Source organism: Lonchura striata, chromosome 4A (genome assembly GCF_050655825.1).
Source record: "Lonchura striata isolate lonStrDom1 chromosome 4A, ASM5065582v1, whole genome shotgun sequence".
In the NCBI taxonomy this organism is placed as follows: domain Eukaryota; kingdom Metazoa; phylum Chordata; class Aves; order Passeriformes; family Estrildidae; genus Lonchura; species Lonchura striata.
Window position 1 is genome coordinate 6,898,613 of NC_140742.1, and position 21,435 is coordinate 6,920,047.

At 42.2% G+C, this 21,435-nt stretch overlaps 1 protein-coding gene across 2 annotated transcripts; it reads left to right on the forward strand.

Annotated features, from left to right (window-relative positions):
* Positions 1-4,894: 4,894 nt before the first annotated feature.
* Positions 4,895-18,737, forward strand: MOSPD1 (motile sperm domain containing 1). Of its 2 annotated transcripts, none has more exons than XM_085570430.1 (6): positions 4,895-4,950; positions 9,708-9,964; positions 10,148-10,223; positions 12,962-13,188; positions 15,138-15,299; positions 17,655-18,737. In XM_085570430.1, exons 2-6 carry the CDS (start codon positions 9,811-9,813, stop codon positions 17,705-17,707), a joined length of 672 nt encoding a protein of 223 aa, XP_085426556.1. In that variant the 5' UTR covers positions 4,895-4,950; positions 9,708-9,810; the 3' UTR covers positions 17,708-18,737. The 2 variants fall into 2 exon arrangements, with proteins under 2 accessions (XP_085426556.1, XP_021404054.1); XM_021548379.4 differs by having other exon boundaries at positions 17,676-18,737.
* Positions 18,738-21,435: the final 2,698 nt, after the last annotated feature.

Here is a 21,435-nt window from a genome sequence, read left to right on the forward strand (position 1 = left end):
CAAACCTGGCAGAATCTCCACAAAGGGGATTTTGGCCTGGGCTTTTAGTTAAGCAATTCAGGCTTTTCATGAGTGATACCCTCCCATACACGTTTGGAATAAGCCCAAGGCAAGTTGCTTCTAATGCCTGGAGGCAAAGGGGTCACTGTAATACCAGATGGAGAAATAAACCCTAACCAGTGTGTGTGCAAATCAGGCACAGGTAGGATCTGCATGTCCTCTTTGAGCCAGAGCAGGTAGATTATCTGCACTCTAAGCTTCTCAGTTGTTGGTGACAGCAAAGCCCAAATCCAGAAGCATTTTGAATTTCCAGGTCAGAGATCAACTCCAGCCCAGTTGCTTCCTGCTCTCTCTTTTCTGCAGCATGTTTGGAACGTGTCAAAAGCTACACAAACTAAACACAAGACCATCTGCTCAGCAGCAACAGCAGCTCCTTGTCCTCGACTTCCAGCCTTAGAAAATCCCTTGTCTTGGTCCTGCTGACCACACTAAAGAACGAGTTCAGCAGGAAGGACAAGTGCTCTCCAGAGTAATTCCCAGCAGAACTCCACGAGGAAGCCTGGAGCCTGCCTTGGCGCCATGCTCAAGAAACAGAGTGTGCAGTGTGGAGAGCCCTTCAGAGAGCAGCCAGGCTCAGAGAGGGAAGGACAAATGGTACCTGCAGACAGCTTTGAGCAAGAAATCCAAATATCAGGGCAGGCATTTGCTGAGGCGATTGCAAAGCTGGTGGTGAGGCTGCCCTGCCTCCCCTCCCTACAGCTGCACAAAGACTGAGTAAGTCACACACAGAGAATGCTTGAGCAGTGGAGGTGCAAAACAGAGCGTATTAACTGAAGCTTTTAATAAGATTTTGATAAAAATGATTTTTATGTTAATCTCTAAAGAGTTTGCTTTTGTAACATATAACTGATAAGCATATAATCTAGTTTTAATTTAATCCCTGCAGGTGTTTCCCGATGGTAAATGTTAAATTTTTATTGCTTCCTTAGGCAGTAATAATAGGAGAAATGTCTGTAGGGCTCCCACCATCCATTTGTATGCAGATAGCATCATATTTTATAATAGCTGTAAATCTGACAGGATAGACTCTTACTGTTGAGATGATATTATAAATATGTGTCAACACTGAATAAACATCTTTGAAAGGAAAATAAAATAGAGATGTTATTAGAGGTCTAATGAAACAACCATAACTGCTTATTTATAAGAGATCTATGCGCACATCCTTGAAAAAAAGTAGAGCCCATGCTGGGTTTGCAGCTTTCCGATGAGCAGGACAAGGAGATTCTCAGCAGGGTCCTGCAGACAATGCAGAAATAGATCCTACACTTCATAAAGATGATGACTGTCTATAAACCTCTGAATGTTTGTTCTCTCTGAGGTTCCAAAATGATTATAAATACCACGGTGTCTAAGACTCAATTATGTCTTCTTTCATACAGCTTAGGAGCACAGCACGTCAGGAGCTCCCACATGAAGAACTTTAAGACACCAAGTACAAGGAAGCGAACCCTGATGCCTGTCTGAAGCATAATGCAAACACATTTTGGGCAAAATTCACTCAGTATGAGATCTGAAAGGTACTTGATCCATTAGATCTTACACTTAGCCTTATTCACTGAGCATGCATGAAACCTGCCCTTGTTTACATTGAGTATTTTAAAGACAGCAACCCTTTAGGATGTGTTTTCCTCAAATAATTTTATCTGTTCTGTAGCAAATGTTGCTCTCTGGCATACTGTGCTCACCATGTCCATAGGCACATCTCAGGGACCCAGCAGCACAGGCAGAGAACTGAGTTTAAAGATTCCTAAGATGGAACTGGCTTGGCTCCAGCCAGTGGGGAGCATGGGCAGACAGAGCTTTGAGCTGTCTTCAACTCTCCTGTATAGGCATGCCCTGGAAAGGATTACACTTTAACAGAAGTCTAGATATTTCCTCAATGGTGCTGTGATATGTGGCTCCCAAGGTCCACATCATTAGTCATAAAAACAAACAGTCTAACCTCTGAAACAAAAAATACTCATGAATTCGTCTAAGTCCCCAGCGACAGGGGATGGGAATACAGCTCGCTGCCACTGGAGGGGGGAAATTTGAAAACCTGCCACATAAGCAAGTCAAAAAAAACCCGAAACACTTTTGCTGGTGAATTAAAGTTACAAGAAACAGCTTGGGCAATTTAGGTTAAACAATTCTTGTTTCTATTGTAAGTCAGAACATGTATGCTGCTTTAAGGTGGGAGTTTAAATGCAGTATTGTTTCTTCTGGTAGTCTTTAAAAGTGAAAATAATACTTGTTATAGATACTTTTTAATAAATTGGTAGTAATTAGAAAGAAAACTCCAATCGTTTTCTACAGAAAGAAAACCCAACTGCAAATGGAAAGGCAGATATATCACTCATTTTCCTGAGTTAATTCAAAGCCAAAGAGGATCTGCCACATTGTGCCATGGAGAAAGGAACTGTCAAAAAACCCAAAACATCACATTAAGGATATTGATTAGTAAGAATTAAATGCATTACAACCTATAGGTAAGATTCAGATATGTAAAGTGTTTAGCTCTCTCCTATCTGCTCACTTTTGTTTTCACATCAGATCTTGTAAACATACAATTTAATCCATGTGTTCAGACTGAGGATTCATTAAAGGAGGCCCCTCATGAAGTGTTTGCAGTCAGCCTCTGTAACTGCACGGTGCCAGTGTTCCAGGCCCACTGGGCTAGTGGTGAATACAGAACCCAAACACGGGACCCTCTCTTATAAATGCTACACCACGTCCTTATGCCATGACACATAAAGTGGAATCTTTTGCTAACTGTGTGTGCAAAAATTACAGGAATCAGGCATAATGCTGTGTTTCTCACAACTTAAGTAAGTCTTTTCCATGATAAATGAGTTACGAATCTCCCATACGAAGTATTTAAACAGATGGATAATCACCACAGCAACCAAAACCACCACAGAGTCATTCAGAAGCACTTCATCTCTGCACACTCCACTGTCAGGTTTCATGCTATAAGGAGGCAGTATTTTATGTAACAGAAGACTAGCCAATGCTTTTATGTAACTCACAGCAGTTTCTAGGGAAGGTAAGAAATCAGAGGACCAATTATAAGCTGCAGGAACAGCATTTTTTTACACCTTGGTTCACAGTTAAGGTGACCTGACAAACTTTTTGCAGATTCTTTGCTGCATCTGATGTCTCTGCTCCTTTGCATTTTTATTTCTGTTGTCTTCTTTGTCCATATTTTCTCCTCTCATCATTTCCCTGCTCTACCAGCATCATAACAAGGAACGCAACCTCAGTGTCCCTCTAATAGCAGAAATAATTGATTATTTGGGCAGAAAAAAAAGCAGCCCAAAAAAGGAGAAGGCAAGAGAACCAATGACCTAACGATAAAGGAGAGAACTTGGCACAGATCTGAGATGCTCCCAGTTTCTGCCACACCAGACAGGTTTCCAAAATGAGGAACACCCTCCATTGGATTAATAATAAAATCATAATAATTTTCTGAAATCCTCAAAGGCTGAAGTCTGATAATCTTTTTAAAAACAATTCCAGTTTATTTTTAAACACGTGAAGATCTGAACTGATTTACACTCATCAAGAAACAAAATATTTTGCCAGTTTTCATTGCATACATTTTCAGAAATTCTGACAAGATTATAATTTCTCTATGCAATAATTTAACAATATTATGTAATTTGTTGCTGTAAGACTGAACTTCTAAATGAACCATTAGATCTGCAGAAAAAGCTGAGTGCTGATACACACACCTTGCCCAAGTTGGAAAATATACTTTTTAGAATTTATTTATTTAATGTCTTCCATGATTTAAAATATATTACTTCCTGTTCTGGATTGTTCCATGATGTTATTGTGAAACACTCATGGCTGCTGTGTTTATTTCACCACGGATGTGTGTTCATTTCACTGAGGGGTAAAGCTTGGTAATGGGTAAAAGATTTTGCAATCCCGTACTGGGTCGCTCAATATAAACCTTAATTATCCACCTGACTTGCAACAAAAACATTTTGCTGTACTAAAGATCTTGAAGTTTGGGATGATACTGAGCGATGATTACACATGGATTTGTTTGTATTATACAGAGGGGGAGTTGGGGGAAAAAACCAAGGGAAGATGATGTAGTGGATAACGCATGGTACGAGGTGAAGTCCACAAACGGCCTGACTGAATGGCAGCACATTGAGTAAATAAGAGGAATAAAGAACAAAGGTAACAGCATAGAAGTGTTTAGAGGGACAGTGTCCCATCTGAGCCGCGCTGCTGGGTGGGCGGGCGGTCACGCCGGGATATTCGGCTCTGACACTCCTGCCCCGGTCCAGCCGGGGTGACGCTCCCCTTCCAGCGGGGAACCTGCCCGCGAGGGGCGGGAGAGGGGCAGGAACCGCTCCGGGACGGGGCCAGACCTCGGGAACCGTGGGACGAGGGGCAGTGTTATTAAAAACACCTCCCCGCCGGTGAGGGGTGCCGGGCCGGCCGCACAAGCCCCGCTGCCCGGGGGGCGGTGGTGCCGCGGGGCTGCCGGGCGGGGAAGCGGCGGGGAAGCAGCGCCGAACGCCCGGTGGCGGTGCCGAACGGCCGGTGCCGAGCCCGGTGGCGGTGCCGAGCCCGGTGGCGGTGCCGAACGGCCGGTGCCGAGCCCGGCGGCGGTGCCGAGCCCGGTGGCGGTGCCGAACGGCCGGTGCCGAGCCCGGCGGCGGTGCCGAGCCCGGTGGCGGTGCCGAACGGCCGGTGCCGAGCCCGGCGGCGGTGCCGAGCCCGGCGGGGCCCGGCGCGCCGGGGCAGCCCCGACATGGCGGCGGGGGCGGGCGGCGGGCGGGGCGCTGACGCGGCGGCGGCGGCCGGTCCCAGCAGCCCCAGCGCTGCCCGCAGTGACGGGCGGACAAAGGGGCGCCGCGCCAGCCCCGCTCCAGCGGCCCCGGGCGGGTGAGTCGGGGCGGGGGGCGGCGGCGGGCGCGGGGGAGCGGCACCGGGGCGGGCCGGGCCGGGCGGCGGGGCGGCGGCCGCGCTGCGAGGCCCCGGCGCGGCGCCGCTTCCCCGCGGGGCCGGGGCTCGCTGTGAGGGGCGGCGGTGCGGGGCCGGGCGGTGCGGGAGGCGCCGCTGCCTCAGCCCGGATCGCTGCCGCTCCTCGCTGGAGAACAAAGAGGATCAATTAAGAGCGTGCAATTAGCGCCGTGCCCCGCCGGCAGCGCGGCTCGGAACGCCCTGGCTCCCGTCGCTCTCCCGGGGAAGAGGGCTCCCCTCGGTTAATCCGAGGCGGGTTGAGGCCACGCAGCGCTAATGAGCGCAACATACGTTTAAAAATCAGCCGGTTTAGTGCATTAAACACAAGCTTGAAGTGGGGAAATAGACGCTAAAGCACATGTGCCCTTGAATGTCTTCTCTACGATCCTTGCGAGCCGGTAGCAGAATGGACCTGAAGCAATGCACAGCTGTTACTTAATTTTTCACTGCTTTTCATGCCTCTTAGTTGTGTTTGAATATTTCCTTTTGTTAGTCACCTTTTCAGCATTTAAAACAATCATGTGGTCCTAATAAATTTTGCTGTCGGTGTCAGCATGATTTATGCGTGTGGTCATCCGTGCTAGTAGTTAATGCTCCGGGACTATTTCATTTCGCAGCATCCTGGACACAGTTACTGGTGACATTTGTCATCATCCCGTGAAGGGGTAAACAGTAGCAGTTTTGCAAAGTATCAGAGCAGTTCTGCAGGTTCAAAGGGGACCTTCCACCTACTGAAATACTTTGTAGAATGTGCGCGCCTTCATAGATCAGCAAGTTGAGGTGAGGTTAACCAACTCGCTCAAGGTCATGGAGTGTCAGTGACAGGGTTGGCAATAATGGAATCCAGCCATCCTGGCTGCTGGCTCTGTGCTCTCATCACTGGGTGACGCTCCCCAATAATTGCAGGTAGTTTAAACATTGGTTTGCGTAAGTGCACACTGAGGCCTTCAAAACATTTTGGAGAAACAAAACGTTTATGGTGTGCTTCAGATCCCATGCTGAATTTATATGTAGCTTAAAGTGGTTGCTCAGCTTGGCAGAGGAGGGAATTTTGATGAAGACTTTGTGGTTTATTTGGTAAATATGTGCTCAAAAAACATCAGTTTTACTGAGTATAAAGTGTAGACAGACTTGTGTAGATTTAGGAGGTAGATCATGAGATGTAACTAAAGTAGATTACACTGTAATTAGGCAACTTTTAAAGCAGAACTGTGAAAACATTACTGTAAAGACGTTTTCTTCTGAATGAAGTGTTTACCAGATGACATTCTGTAGTGTTATTTGCAGTTATGAAGAAAAACAACAACAAATGCACTGGGAAGCCATGGTGATGAGGCTGTTGGAAGTTAAAATAGGAACAAAAAAGTTCCTCAGTTGATTTATTTATTCAACAGATACTTGTTAAGTAAAAACAAATCACAATGGATGTTATTTCTGACCCTGGAGAGAAGTTACGTTTCGCTTCATGTTTTTCTTTGTCAAGTTAAATTTATGAAGAAAGGGATTTCAAAGGAAACACTGGCAGATCTGTGCTATTGTGACACCAGCAGTATATATTTAGTAACTTCACGGAGGAAAGATCCCTATTGTGCTGAAAAAAATACCAGTGACAATTGTTTGTCATGACTTCAGAGGGTGCTGGGAAGTGAGCTGGCATTGTTCAGGTGTTGCAGGCTGGTCCTGGTGAGTGTTACCTGTGACAGATCCCTGCTCCTGTGGGAATTCCATCCTGGGAGAAGCCCATCTGTGCAGTGCAGATCACAGGCCTGGGACCACAGATCCTGAGTTGGGACAGATTTGCTCGTGCTTGCCTTTATGTGCTGCAAGTAATCGTGTGGCTGTTGACCACAAAATTTAGTGGTTGTGGTGCAGAAGAGCAGCAGCTGAGTTTCTGTTCATGAACTGTCTGGGGTATGTGACCTCCTTCTGAGCTGCTGTGGGGTTAAAATGGGCTAAGAAGTTGTGGTGATGCAAACTTCCTCTGTAAAAGTGTTGGCAGTTTCTCGTTGATGGGAAAGGTGTGCTGCTATCAAGAGTATCAATACTAAACCATCACATCTCCCTCTCATATGTATGGTTTATCCATCAGTCTTTGGGAAAAGTGCTTTTACTGCTGTCACTTGGTGAGGTGTCCCAGCAAGGTGACTTCTAAGCTAAAACTGTTGTCTTGGAAAGGATGCTGGTTGCTTGCTTAGGAATACAGAAATTTATACCCTGGATGACACTGCTGTGTCAGCAAATGTGTCTGCTATAGGCCTGCCAGACGTTGCTTTTGCAAGCTGGGGCAGTAGCTCCTCATCCAACCAAGTTCAATAGGAAAAGGAAGCAATAATGGGATACTCTTTTTTAAGATTGGTGGCTTCCTGCATGCAGGTTGTGGAATCCTGGGAGCTTTGCACACCATTGTCCACAGATGTGTAACAAAAATGAGCCTGTTGATAGGTGTAGTGATCCATACCTCCACTGATACTGAGAATCGTGGGGTTAGGGACACTGAACACTTGTCACAGACTGGGCTGAAGAAACTGAAGATGTGGGATGGAACCAGGAATTGGAATGAAACATGTGCAGTGTTTAAATAAAAAAATAAAGCATCAAAATAATACTGATTATTATAAATAATACTTGAAAATTTTATTACACATAGTCAAGTTGTGTAGCAGTAGCTTGCTGTTGATTTAATAGTAGCTCAAAACATTTATACAAAAACCCCCTTTTGTTAATGTCAAAATTTGCCTGTATTTCTGTTACACATGATGTCAGAGTGTAGATAGATAAGAGAAGCAAAGATTCCACCATATTCCTACTGCATACTGCATTGAGCTAACTTGGTAAAAGAAATTTAAATAAATAATTCTTAATCTTCTGCCTATGACAAGCATCAAAAGGTATTTTGTATTCCTGTGTGTTGCCAGTTTTTCCACAGTAGCTTTTCATATAGTCTTAATATGTTTGACTGGTACAAGGAAACTCACTTTGCAACTGTGCATTAAGTTGTTCAAGAAATAATACTTACACTTGCTGTACAAAATCATTCCAGAGTTTGTTGATTCTTCTGAAACAAAAGGGATTCACCATAATTCCAAGAAGCACTCAGGGCCCAAATTGCCACTTAGGGAGCCATTTCTTTTTCTAGACTCTTCTTAATAAGGTAACAGAACATCAGCTTGGAACACTGTCATTGGGGATTTGTTTTCAGAATATTATTAGTAGCATTTCAGTGAAGTGGAAACAAACCTGTGCTCTGAAAAGGAACTCGATCGTGGGGAAAGACATTCCAGTGAGATCCATGAATTTGAATTCTACAGGGATAATTTGCTATTTTAATAACTAAATAAATAAAATTAAAAGCTTAGTTTGTGAATAAGAATCAGAACCTGTAAATCTGATGGCATGACAGATATACTTTTGTAAACACATGAATGTGTGTCATGTTTCAAGTATGGAATATGTATCTGGTGCTTGGAGATGTGATCATCGTGTGTTTAGAATGCAGAAACAAGCATTTGTTTTTGATTGTTCAGAATGTTTGGGCTATTTGCTGCTAGAAATTTCAGAAGCTAAATTGTTTAAAGTGCAACTATCCAGTGTATTGAGCTTGCGAACAGGTAAAATGTACCTTATTTTAAAAGCCTTTATGGGAAGTGGAAATGGTATCTAGTGAGTCAGTAGGAACTTTTTGTTGTTTCAATAATTTTTGCTGTACAGTTAGACCTCAAAGGATACCTTCAGTTTCATAATTAATCTATAGAAGCTGCAGTAAAATATGACCTTCTTTGGGGGAGGAGAAAGATTTTGTTCTGTCTGTCATGTGTTAAGTCAATGGTATGTGTGCTGAAGAGTCTAGCCTTAATTTTATTTTATGAATTACATTTGGGATTGTTTCTTGGTTGGGTCATTGGTTCTGGTTTTAGTTCTGGAATGTCACTCAAAATAAAACAGAACTGTGGGGGGTGGCAGAGGGAGAATTGTGATGATTTTACTTTGGTTAGAGGTAGTGGTGTTAGAAAACCTGTCATCTCTTAATAAAATAGTGAATCCCAAGTCTGTTTGTTGCTACTCATCCCAGGCATTTTCCCATTAATTACCTGTAACATACACAGTTGGAACAGGGAGTTTGGTTTAAACAAGACATGAAGGTGTTCCCCATTCCTTTGTTCTGAATCCCTGGGATTTGACATTCCTGGGTGCCTAGGTGAGAAGATTCCTAACTTGTTATACCTCATCCAGGGAGGTCATCCCCATGGAAAGGTTCCTGCCCAAACAGTGACTCCTGCTGCCTCACTGTCCTTGCATTTCCTCATTTCTGCCCTCGTGTTTCTGATGTGTTGCTGTCCTGAGGCAAGGATGGGATTTCTTTCTGCTGTCATTGTTTGGTTTGTGTTGCAAAGACCCAGCATAAGCAGCCCTAGTTGTGGACTGGGCCACCAAATGCTGCCCTGATACACTGGAGAGGTGCTTATCCATTTATTTTGTAGCAGTTTATTAAATAGATGGAAGCACAGTGCAAATATTTTTTCTATTTCAGTATTTTTGAAGGAACATAAGTAGAGGTAGATTCATAATCAAGCGTCATGTTTTATATTTTTGCACCTTTGTTAACTGACTCAGTTTAGTATAGACTTATGGAAATAATCTTCTTGCCTTTTCTCTTTTTTTTTCCCATTTTTTTCCTTTAGAATTGCCAAAATGCTTTGGAATTCTTAAACGATTCAAAAGCTGAAGTCTCTGAGGATACAAAAGCATAAGAACACAAGAAGCAGCAAGGAGGATTCAGTGCCAATGCAGCAACAAAAAAGACAGCCAGAGTTAGTGGAAGGAAATCTTCCTGTTTTTGTTTTTCCTACAGAACTTATATTTTATGCAGATGACCAGTCAACACACAAGCAGGTGTTGACTCTATATAACCCCTATGAGTTTGCCTTAAAATTCAAAGGTGGGTTTCTTAGGTTAAGTTCTATTTAAGGGCTAGTTGATGATCTTGAACAGTCCAATTATAATTCATGTAACAAATCGTGTCTATGACAAAACCAAACTCGTCTCTCTACATGTATCTGTTGATGAAGCTGGTGATGTATCAGTTCATAATTTGTTACCACTCCTGTCCTTTTCCTTGCAGTTCTTTGTACAACTCCAAATAAATATGTGGTGGTGGATGCTACTGGTGCAGTGAAGCCTCAGTGCTGTGTTGATATGTAAGTAGAAGTTGGTTGGGTTTTTTCCTAATATACAAAATTTTATTACCTTAATTTCTTTTATTACTTAAGAGGTTGTAAATGACAGTATGCATGTTATAGTACATAAATTGGATGAAGATACGTTTTCTAATCTCCTATATGCTTGTGGTTCTGATTTTTGCTGTTCTTTCCCTCTAGAGCAGAGGTATTACAATATTGGAGATATGTCCTTCTTTAATTTTGCCTTTGGGCATAAATAAAATGCCAGTAAATGCATCTTGTAATGTAGCTTGTAAACCAGGAGCGAGAGTAATATGAGCTTCTCTGAGCACCTTTTTTTTTTTAGAAGTAACAAGAAAAGCAAAACCTCCAGGGCCGAGATCTGTTTGTGACAAATTCTTGTTTGCAGATTGGCAAAATGGAAATGTATGCAGTTCTACTGAGCACATTTTCCTGGGCCATGTTAATAAAGGTAGTTTTGCCTACCTTTCACCCTGACCACCTATCTCATTCTCAGATCTTTGTGGCTGCCCTTCATCTCTCCTGTCAGGTGTAAGCCCAGTAACTCAGAACAGAAGGAGGCTGCTTAAGTGACCACAGTAATGTACAGGGTCTGTAGGCTGCTGAAAGCTGAAACAGAGTAGGTGTGTAAGCTAAAATAGACCAACTCTTTTTATCTTCTATTTGCCACATTATTTCTGTGCTGATGTATGGATACAGCTGAAGAAAATCTGAAGTACCTAAAAGAGCAGACTGAAGTTTATGAATAGACTTTTTCCAAACTATGAAACACTACCTGGAATCTCTGGCTAACAAATGGCCATATACAAAACCCCTTTGTCAGATAAATAATAACTGTTCTTGAGGAATGGCTCTTTATTCCTATAGGCTGTTTTCCTTAGGTGCAGTTTGAACAATTCCAAGGACTCACCAAACAGAAAGGAAGTTTAGAACATGGAGGAAGAAGGTTTCAGTAAGCAGGGGCAACAGTGCTGAAAATGGAACTAAACAGGTCAGAATAGACCAGTGCACCAGTGAGCTCTTTCATTCTTCAGAAGACATTTACAGAAGTTTGATTACATTTGGTTAAACAAATGTTTTTTATTAAATAAAGGAAAATAAGACAGACACATGTTCCAAGGGGATTTTTTTTTTGTGCAGCAAAACTCCCCCCTCCCATTCCAGTGGTTGCTGTCTAAGGACAGTGTTTACTGCTAGGATATGAGCAGTACTATGCAAGTGTGGCCATTTGCCAGATAAACAGATATTCTACAGAGCTTCCAATTATGCAATGATCTCTAAAAAGAAACAGGAGAATATATCTGTTTATAAGGGTCTGCAGAAAATATCTCCTTGCTTGGCAGCAGATACATGTTCTCCTAGCACAGTGTTATGTAAAGATTCTGTTTAGGTTGGTAGTTGGTACCATGACACTAGGAGTAGGAACACCAATTAAAAGAAAGTGTTAAAGGAAGAAATCAGAGTTGATCTGCCGTGTTGATATGCTAAGAGCTGTGTGAATTAGGGTTGTGGGGGGAAAAAGCCTTTTGTTTTGGTGGAGGCAGTTGCCCAGCCAACACTCCACTTGCTGAAAGCCTGTCATAGGCACTCTCCTTTGCCTCTGAAGTGACGTAAAACATCACTGCAGCCTCTTGCTGAGGGGATGACTTGGTCTCTGTTTCTGTGTTGAATAGTCTATTCAAACCAGATACCACTTGCAAGCACTGGCTACGTGCTAATGCTTGTAGAGATCTTGATGTGATATAGTTCCTTTAAATAAGGACTGAAAAACAAAGATCCATTTCTTGCAGCATTTTAATGTGTATAGTATCACAAAGATTGGTACCTTGAAGCAATTTTAAAACTACTCTTCTGTGTTACTAAGGGTACAATCATTTTTTTCCCCCTCATGAGATGGCAACCTTTTTCTTTGTATGTGTTTTCTTCAGATCAGCTGCTATTATCTTGGGAACTTAGAATAATCTTTCACAAAAAAAACATCTGGAAAAATAGTTTAAATCCTTATTTACCCTGAGAGCTGATACCATTTCAAAACCTAAATGTTGTAGCTTTTCAACAGTAGATATGTATTCTCATGATGAATCACAAATGCAGAGAGGAGGCAGTTGAGCACAGCACTGCTCAGAGGTCTGTTTTGCTGTTGATCAGTGCTATTTTAAAGCTGTGCTTTTTATAGGTTCCAAACATGCTCTCAGTGGTGGGTTTTCTGATTTTGAAAATCCCTAGCTGACTCCTGTCTATACAGGGAATGAGTTTTGCTTCTGAGAAAGCAGAATTGTAAAGCTTTGAGCCTGATTTCCTCAAGAAGCTGGACTGTTGATTGCCAGACACCTGTCCAACTCCTTTCCTTCCCTGGCCACTCCAGTCCCCTCAATACCTTTTAAAATCACTGGAAAGCATCAAACAACTTTGATACATGAGGAGGAGGCATCTTTCAGATAATTGATGTTTCATCAATTGGCAGCTGGGCCTCAGACTGAGGCAAATATGGGCTTGGGATAAAGACTTAACTGTCCTGTCTGGCCAGGAGCATTTATATTTGGGAATTAAAGCAAACATAAGGAGGGGAGAGAGGAGGTGAGATCAAGTCTTCAAGAACATTGAGTGGTGGAGGAGGTAATGGAGGTCTGGATTATTCCAGTTTATCTGGAGGAGGGGGGACAGAGGGCAGACTTTGTGGTATAGGATGTAATTCCACAATAGATCATCTGTTTGAAAATGTTGTTTTTCTACAGTGTGATTCGTCACAGAGACGTTCGGGCTTCTTACTATGGTGTCATAGATAAATTCCGTCTCCAAGTGTCTGAGCAGAGCCAGAGGAAAGCATTAGGGAAAAAGGAGATTATTGCTACTCTGCTTCCATCTGCAAAGGAACAACAACAACAAAAGGAAGAAGAGGAAAAACGAATAAAAGAACACCTGGCTGAAAGTGTCTTTTTTGAGCAGACTTTGTGTCAACCAGGTAGCTGAAATCTTTTTCCCCTCCTATGTTCTGAATCAGTTTTGAATAGCTCAAGGTACTAGACTCAAAAACATTTTTAAAATATAAACAGAAATACATATTAAAATAAGCCGTTTTACTTACCTGTAAGACTGGTCTTTATCATTTGAGGATGACAGTACACAAGAACCCAAACTGTGACTATTCTGTTTATGCTGTCTTGATCAAGACCCTTTTCTGCCCTATGTGTTTATGTCATACCTTGGAGAGTGCATCCACTGTTCCACTGGAGCAGGAGTTCTCATACAGACAATGGGAATTTATCTGTGAAAGGATGCTAGTTACTTTTTCCCTTGGGCTCTTTCAAAACATATGCCCCTCTGAGTTTGTTCCAAACCCTTAATCCCCCATTTCCTGATGAGCAGGAAATATTGCCAGAACATCTTCTAAAGTGTTCCTTGTTCTGTGCCCTGTCCTTTGTCTGTCCCACAAGAACAGAAGAGCACAGTTGGTGGCTGAAAACTGTGTGTGTTTCATACACACAGTGAGGAAGAGATTCAACAGTCTTGAAAACCTGGGCCAGACAGTTAAATTGAAGGGATAGGATATAAAGCGTCAAGTTGTACCTGAAATGAATCTAAACTGACTCTTGATGGTCTACATTCTTCTTACTTTTATTGATTTATACTGAAAAGTTCTTGTCACTATTATGTTTTTCAGGACAACAAAAACCAATTCTAGAAAATAGATGAACCTCCTTGAGGGTATTCATGTTGTTAAAATGAATGTTACACTATTTATATTGAGTTCGCTGGTGAAACACTTTTTATTAACAAAACCCCTCATAATAGGTATTAGAAGGATACAGAGTTAAAGGAAACCTACAAAGGTCTCTGGGCTCACAGAACAAAATGTTTCTGTGATAGTTGATCCAGGACAGAGGGCCTGAGCCATCCTGAACAATCTGATACTGGTCTTATTCCAAATGCTGTTTCTCTGCTTAAAAACCTCATTGACTACAGTTTACTGCAGTAAAAAAAAAAAAAAAAAAAAAAAAGCAAACAAAGAAACTGCAGTTTTGCATATAACCTGCAACCTGGAAATAAGGGATTTATAGAATTAAAATAGAGCACATACTGCTAGTCGCTGAGGATAGAAAAAGTTGATAAAAACATTGGCTCTTTTCCAATGGGTCTTAAGGATTTGGTTAGAGGTATTCAGCTAACATATTAACAGCTCTTTTCAAAGATGACACAGTGGGCCTTTGAGTAGGTTCCAGCTGTTAAAGTGCAGGACAATAAAGACTATGAAGGACTCTTTACTGTCTGTGGTTTGCATTTCCTTATTCTGATAATACAGGACTGTCAGAGTGGTTCACTCTCACAGTTTTTAAAGTAAGATTCAAATTTTACTGATTTGTGGCATTTAAATTGACTGTTTCAGGTGTAGCCCTTGAATCCTGTAAAGAGTGAAGGGGAGCTCATCTAGCCCAAGAACCTGTGCTCCTGCTGCAGGCAGGTTTTGTTCAGGAGGTGTGAGCAGTTACCTGCCTGTGCAGGTCTTTTTTGGGGGCTCCAACTGATTGATTACTGATCATTGAAGGAACATATCAAGGAATGGAGTCAGGATGTAGAGGGAAACCTCAAGCATTGCTGAGGCATCCAGCTGTCCTGAGTGTGTATATATAGCAACTGGGCCTGGCAGGCTCTGTTCCTCCAGAAGGGAGTGGTTTGGGAAGTCATGTGAAAACAAGTTCCAGCATCAGAACAGGGAGCAGCCTCCTCCACTGCAGAATGCAGAAGGTTTAGAAGAGTGGGTTTGAGAGTTGTCTTCCACCCCCTGCAAACTCCAGAGCAAAAAGCAAAATTGAGGAAATTTCAGCTCCCATGTATTGCAGACATTTTTGCAGAATATTTAATGTTTATATTATTTAGATCTTCCTTACAGTTGGTGCTGTCTTGCTTTTTCAGAAAACAGAACTGCCTCGTCGGGACCTAGTTTACTCACAGTCTTCCTTGGAGTGGTGTGTGTCGCAGCACTAATGCTACCTACATTGGGGGACATGGAATCCCTGGTGCCTCTCTACCTCCACTTAAGTGTGAATCAAAAGTTAGTAGCTGCTTATGTTTTAGGTAAGTACTTTGGATTTTATAAACATTTTCCTGCAAAATCTATGAGTTTGGAAAACTTCACCTGTCTTTGCCAGTGGCCTCGGGAAACTGGATGGAAACAAAGCACCATGTTAGGTTTTGTTTTGCAACTCAGCTTACATCTTAATTTTTTAACTATGGTGATAGCAGGATAAATTATTGTAAGTGTTTTAGACCTGATTTGAGTTGACACCTATTGCACACAGGCCCCTGCATGCTAATTTCAGCTTTATTTGATGATGGGCCAGCCACAGTCATCTGCCAACACACCTGAAGGGAATGTGCCGTTTCTTACCCTTGCATTGCAATAGTTACTCTATTGCAGAATGTAGAATGTGTTACTGTATTTCTCTTTCCAGCCCCCTGTGAGCTGTTTTTTAACGCTTGATTCTCAGTAGCTGTTTAATAAGCAGCTGATATGTGTAGCACTAAGTTGTTGTACCCCTGTCTGAGACCACTACCATCCACAGTTCCTCCTGATTTGTAACTTGCTCCTGCATTAGCTAGCATAGATGAGTTGCATATTTCATTTGTTATGACTATTTCTCTATAACTATTTCAGATTTGAAGAACAGTCACACTAAATTTTCCTCACCCACTACCTGGCAGAAATGAGGATTTAAAGGAAAAGAGCTAGGCAGCTCGAAACTGATAGCTAGAGGTGAGGTAGTGATGGGGAAAGGTGCAAGTTTGTGATGGTTCATGCACACTATGCTGACTCACACAGGTCCATCTGCTGAAGTGGTTTGAAATCTCACTTGTGGCTCTTTGCCCAAGCTGATGCTGATGGATTCTCAGATCAGGACCTTGCAGTAATCCTCACTTCATTTTTATCTCTGCTTTTGAAAATTACTCCAAGTTCTGCTGGTGTCAGTTACAGTTTTAAGCCTTTTGACTTTATACATTTGCAAGAACTGGACCTGTTTCTAGATTCCCTATAAAGTTTTGAGAGGTTTTGACTTCTTTGCTGGCAGTGCTTTTAGTGTTCATGGACAGATTTTTTTGTGTGTGGCTCTTGCTCATGTAGAAAGTCAATTGCTCTTGAGAAGTTGAAACCACTTTGTTCCACAAGGAAGTACAACTGGACTGTGGAGCATTTAATTGGAAAGGGTGGTTATACCACACCAAAAGGACTATATGATATTTGAGAAGTATTTGATTTACAGAAATGAGTTGAACCCTTTATTGTCTGCAGTTCCCTACACAAGTGGTGCTGTAGGGATGTTCTCCAGAAGCCTCTGCTGTTCCTCTGCCATGGTGGAATTGATCCAAGCTAAGGATCCAGCAGCTGTGGAAGCACTGAATGTCTGAACCAATACAGACCTTAATAAGTAGCTGAGCTGTAGCTTCTTTCTAAGGGATAAATTACTGATCTAATGGAAGGCAGTGTTGCAGCTCTGTTCTGTTGTGCTTCTGCCTTTACCATCTTCATAAAGTAGCCAAGTTCCATCAGTTGGAGTGGCAGGAGATAAAATAGTCTCAGAAACATCTTTATCCATGGTGAGATCTGTAGGCTTTAGCTGAGCTTTCTGCAGTGAAAGGCTGTTACAGTGACATCATCTGAGCCTGCCAGAAAGTGAGATTGTTCAAGAACTGATTGTTATTTTGATGTTACATAAGGCTGGAATTCAGGGAGCCCCTATGTTCTTCATCTACCTCACCTCGTGCCATATAACCCATGGCTAAGAGCTGCAGATTTGCACTTTTTCCTGTATCAGCATATAATTAAAAGAAACTTTTCAGTGTGTCACGAGTAGGTTTATTAGCCCCTATTTCCTGTTTTCATCTGGTTGTCATTGTTTTTAACCTCTATCAGAACATTCCTGTTTTCCCTCCGTCTTTAAAGGTCACAACAAAGAATCTGTTGAAAGCTCCCTCTGCAAACTGACAAGGAAGCTTAACATCTTTGTCTAAAACTGGTCTTTGATCAGTTATTATTCACAGAGCAGAAAAAAGCCTTGGAGCCTTCAACTGATCTGTCTTACTGATGATTCAACATTTGAATGGCACTGCCCATAACTGGCCCCCATGAGGAATGAGGTTTGGGTGCTAGTGTTGCACTTACCCAAGTCAAAAGTTCCATGTTAAGATTTTCCAGTAGAGAGATCAGTAATTGTTGGGAGTATTTCAATCTATTTGACATTCAGTTATTAGATGCACCACACATCAGCGTTGATTTTTGAGTTTGTCAAAATGTGGAGTGATACTTGTAATATCTAAGTGTGTATATAAATGTGTTCTGCATGTGTTTATCTACTTCTACCATATTTTCTGGCCTGTGACAGGGTAAACTCTTCATTTTAAATGTTTTATTTCAAGTTAAATAAAAGTGTTTAGTTCTTAATTTTTGTCTTTCAGGTCTCATCACCATGGTTATTTTAAGAACATGAGCCATGAGTTCATAGGATGTCAAACACCTTACTGTATATTCACATCATGAATGTGGACTGCCTTTTACTCCCATTTGGCTCATTAAGATGCTAGCAAAACTGTTCAGTGATTTAAGATACCTTCAGAAGTGTAATATATTTTAACTGTGTATAATAAATGAAAGACTCAAAGCACTTTGCAGTGCTTCTGTAACAGACAGCTACGAAATGTTCAGTGATACCTGTGAAAATAATTTGAAAAAACTTTTATATCTATGCCTATTGTAAAAAATCCTTATTAAAACAACATTTGTTATTTTTAGTCTATGTTCACATCAGTGCGTGATCACTATAAAAGCAAAATGTCTTCTGTAAAAAACGCTCATTTGGTTTGTGGTTGTACCTGCTGAGGCTGGCACATAACACTTCTGTATATACCTACCAGAGGGGTGAGAGTCGTGACTGATCATTGAAGAAAATTAAAAATTCCATCAGTGGAACTATGAAATAAACCATGCATTTTAGGTGAAGAAGGAATTCTCAAATTTCTTACTTCATCATTACCAATACATCGTTGAGTGCTCATTTTCTTACCTGGGGAAATAATTTCTTGCAACAGTCATTTTGTACCACACTTATTAGACAATAAAAACAAGTTCTGTAATCAGATCCTTCATTTCTTAGGGATGCATGGAAGTGGCATTAATGGAAGCTGAACTCATACTAATACAAAATTAATAATTTTCTCTATTTTAGAGACCAAACTAAGTGAAATAGCAAAGGCATTTCTCTCCATCCTTCCCCCTACAGCTACCACGGGGACTTTTATCTATCCGAAATGCCTCCTTAAATGCCAGTTACATATTTGAGGTGAACATTAATCTTGTTTCATACAACAAGTATTTCCCTTTATTTGACATTTCATTGTTGAGATGTTAATTCTAAAAGGGCAGCTATTACTGCATTGGATTCATACAGACAAATCTTTGTTTGTAAGAAGTCTATAGAGTATGCTCTGATATGAATAATAAAGTTTGGAAATCAAACCTTCTTTTTCCCTGCATGTTTTGGGTCACTTTTCTGCTTATGCATGGAAATGCAAAGAAACCATGCAAAAAAGTGTTTCTTAAAAAAAAAAAGGAGAAAGAGAAGTTGAAAAAGGTTGTTAACCACTACATTTTTTCTTTTACAATGCTCCTCCAGTTTTATTCTCGGAAGAACTGGGATTGTGTCATCTATCGATCAGCATCAGATGATAAAGTCAAACATTAACATTCACTAAGAAAAAAAACCAAAAAAGGTTCCCAGCTGGTTTAGAAGGCTGTGTGCCAGAGCCTGCTGCAGGCATAGCACTTCTCTCCAACACTGAGTTAGTGGCTGGGTCAGTGTTTTCCTGCTACTGCAGGACTCTGTTCTTGTAGCTTCACTGTTCCTCAGTGCCTACACTGTGAATTCTGATTTTCACCAGGTGGTTTAACCTGCTGCTGCCTGGGGAAAGGTGAGGGAATGGAGAAGAATTTGGGGAGATAAAAGTGCCATGTGATACCTTATCTTAGCACCCAACAGCCAGGCTAAACATTTTGTTGTGCCCAGGCTGATAAAAAAAGCCAAACACAAACCCTTTTTTCCTGGCATTCTGGTCATGGACAGGGATCGTGTTTTGCCAGGCAGGTGCAGAAATGCAGAAGTGACAATCTCACCTGTAGGAACCCAGAGTCACTGAGTGACTGTACCCAGGTCTGACACCTGCAGCTGCCTCAGTCCTGCAGGACAGTGTGCACAGGGAGGGGAGGTCACAGCACACAGATGCCAGCAGTTTTCAAGGAATCTAAAGAGAAATTGTTGGTTTAACCTTAACCAAAGAAATCGGGAACAAAAAGTTATTGTCAACCAAAAAGACTAAAACATTGGACCACTTCTTTGTCAAGGTAATGGAGGAGCAATACACAGGAAAAAAAAATATTAAATGTGCAGAGTAACTCATTAGATGTAGACAAAACTGGTGCTTGGGTGAAATAAGGATGACAAGTGTGAATTCTGACTTCTTTCTTCTTCAGAGAGGTTGCAGCACACTGCAGAATCACAGATTTATCCCAGTTATGAAAACAAGACCTGGGGACTGTTTCAGTTCAGCACTGAGGGAGAACGTATCAAGTTACGTTACAGCATAGTCATAGCAGGGCACCAGTAAAATGTTACCAGGTGGATACACAAGATTTTGAAGATATTTCCTGATTTTATGTATATTTATGTCCATGCACATACCTCTAAGTACTTACATACTAGAGTTTCAGATAACACTGAACACCTTTGGAAAGAAGACCCGAGACACTGAACACACCTCTTAGAAACACCAGGAAAAACAGTTAAGTGTTCACCACGTCATTTCCCATTCCTGACTCCTAACACAAACAGTCATTTCCTTGCAATGGGCAACTGTTTTCAGCAGACATTTGGGAGGGCTTTGAGATCATGCAGCAGAAACAATCCTGGTGTTTACCCAAACTTGCCAGGGCAGGGAACCTCGGAGGAGCCGTGCTGGCAGAGGGAAGTGGGAACGCTTTGGGGAGCGTCACTCCCAGAGGCTTGGTACATGATCTTCTCCAGGTGTCTGCACTTGTCTGGATCAGAAAATCCTGAGGTGATCGTGTTTCTCTGGAGGAGTGAATCACAGAGTGCTTGAAACTTCAGTAAACCCGGTGCACTGTTGCAGAGCTCCAGGGACAGGAGGGGCTGCCAGGGAATCAAGTAATTGCAGCAGCTGATAATGGAGCCCCAGGGAGCAGGGCCATCACCTGGAAACAAACCTGCAAAGGGAAAAGCTGAGCTGCTGCTGCTGCTGCTGACATGTCTCAAGACATGCCCCAGGAAGACAATGGGATGTTGCTGTCAGATGGGAACAGTCACTGCTCCTCTTGAAATAGCTCCACAGGGATGTTTGCAGCAGCTCCAAGCGGAGCCTGTGCACAGAACTGTGCCTTCCACAAGAAAAAGCAGAGAAATCCTGCAATCAGCTAATTAAGAGCTGTCAAAGCCAATCATGTGTTATTTCATCTTATGCTAATATGTACAAGTATCTGATGACCAATAAGCCTAAACTGGAAGGAGGCTGCCAAATAGGTTTGGCAATAAATCATTGTATTTTAGTCCTTATTTGTCAATGTACACTTAAGATACCTGGCTGTCCTCATAAATGCCAAGTTCCATTGCCCCTTTCCTTTGTCAGGAGTGTGAATCTTACACTTCAAACTTACACTCAGGGCAACATCAAATTTAAGGATCAGGTGCTAAAAAAGCTCTTGTACAGGAGGCCTTAAAAAGCCCCCAAACTTTGAATCATCTCTGGCGGGTGGGTTTTGAGTTGCTGGGCTGGAGCAGCTCAGGTGCTTTGCCCTCCAGCCTTGCATGAGCCCCCCTGGGCAGAGAGAAGGGAACACACTGGCCTACAAAGCATGCAGGGCTGAGCAGTGCTGCTACTGACCCTCCTGCCAGCTGTGTGCCGATAGAGAGGCCAAGTGGCCGTGGAAATCGTGTTCCCTGCTGTGTCCCTGGGACATGGGGCACTCACCTGCCTGCTGCAGCGTAGGGAAGGCACCATCTCTCCCTAGAGCTGGAGGAGAAACAGCCAAAGTTAACAGTGCTGAGTCTCTTTCCTGCAGGCATAATGTGCTGCCTGAGGAAATTAAATTAAGACTGAAACCATTGAAGGAAAGTGAAGTTCACTGCTGCCAGCAGCGCATCACTCACTT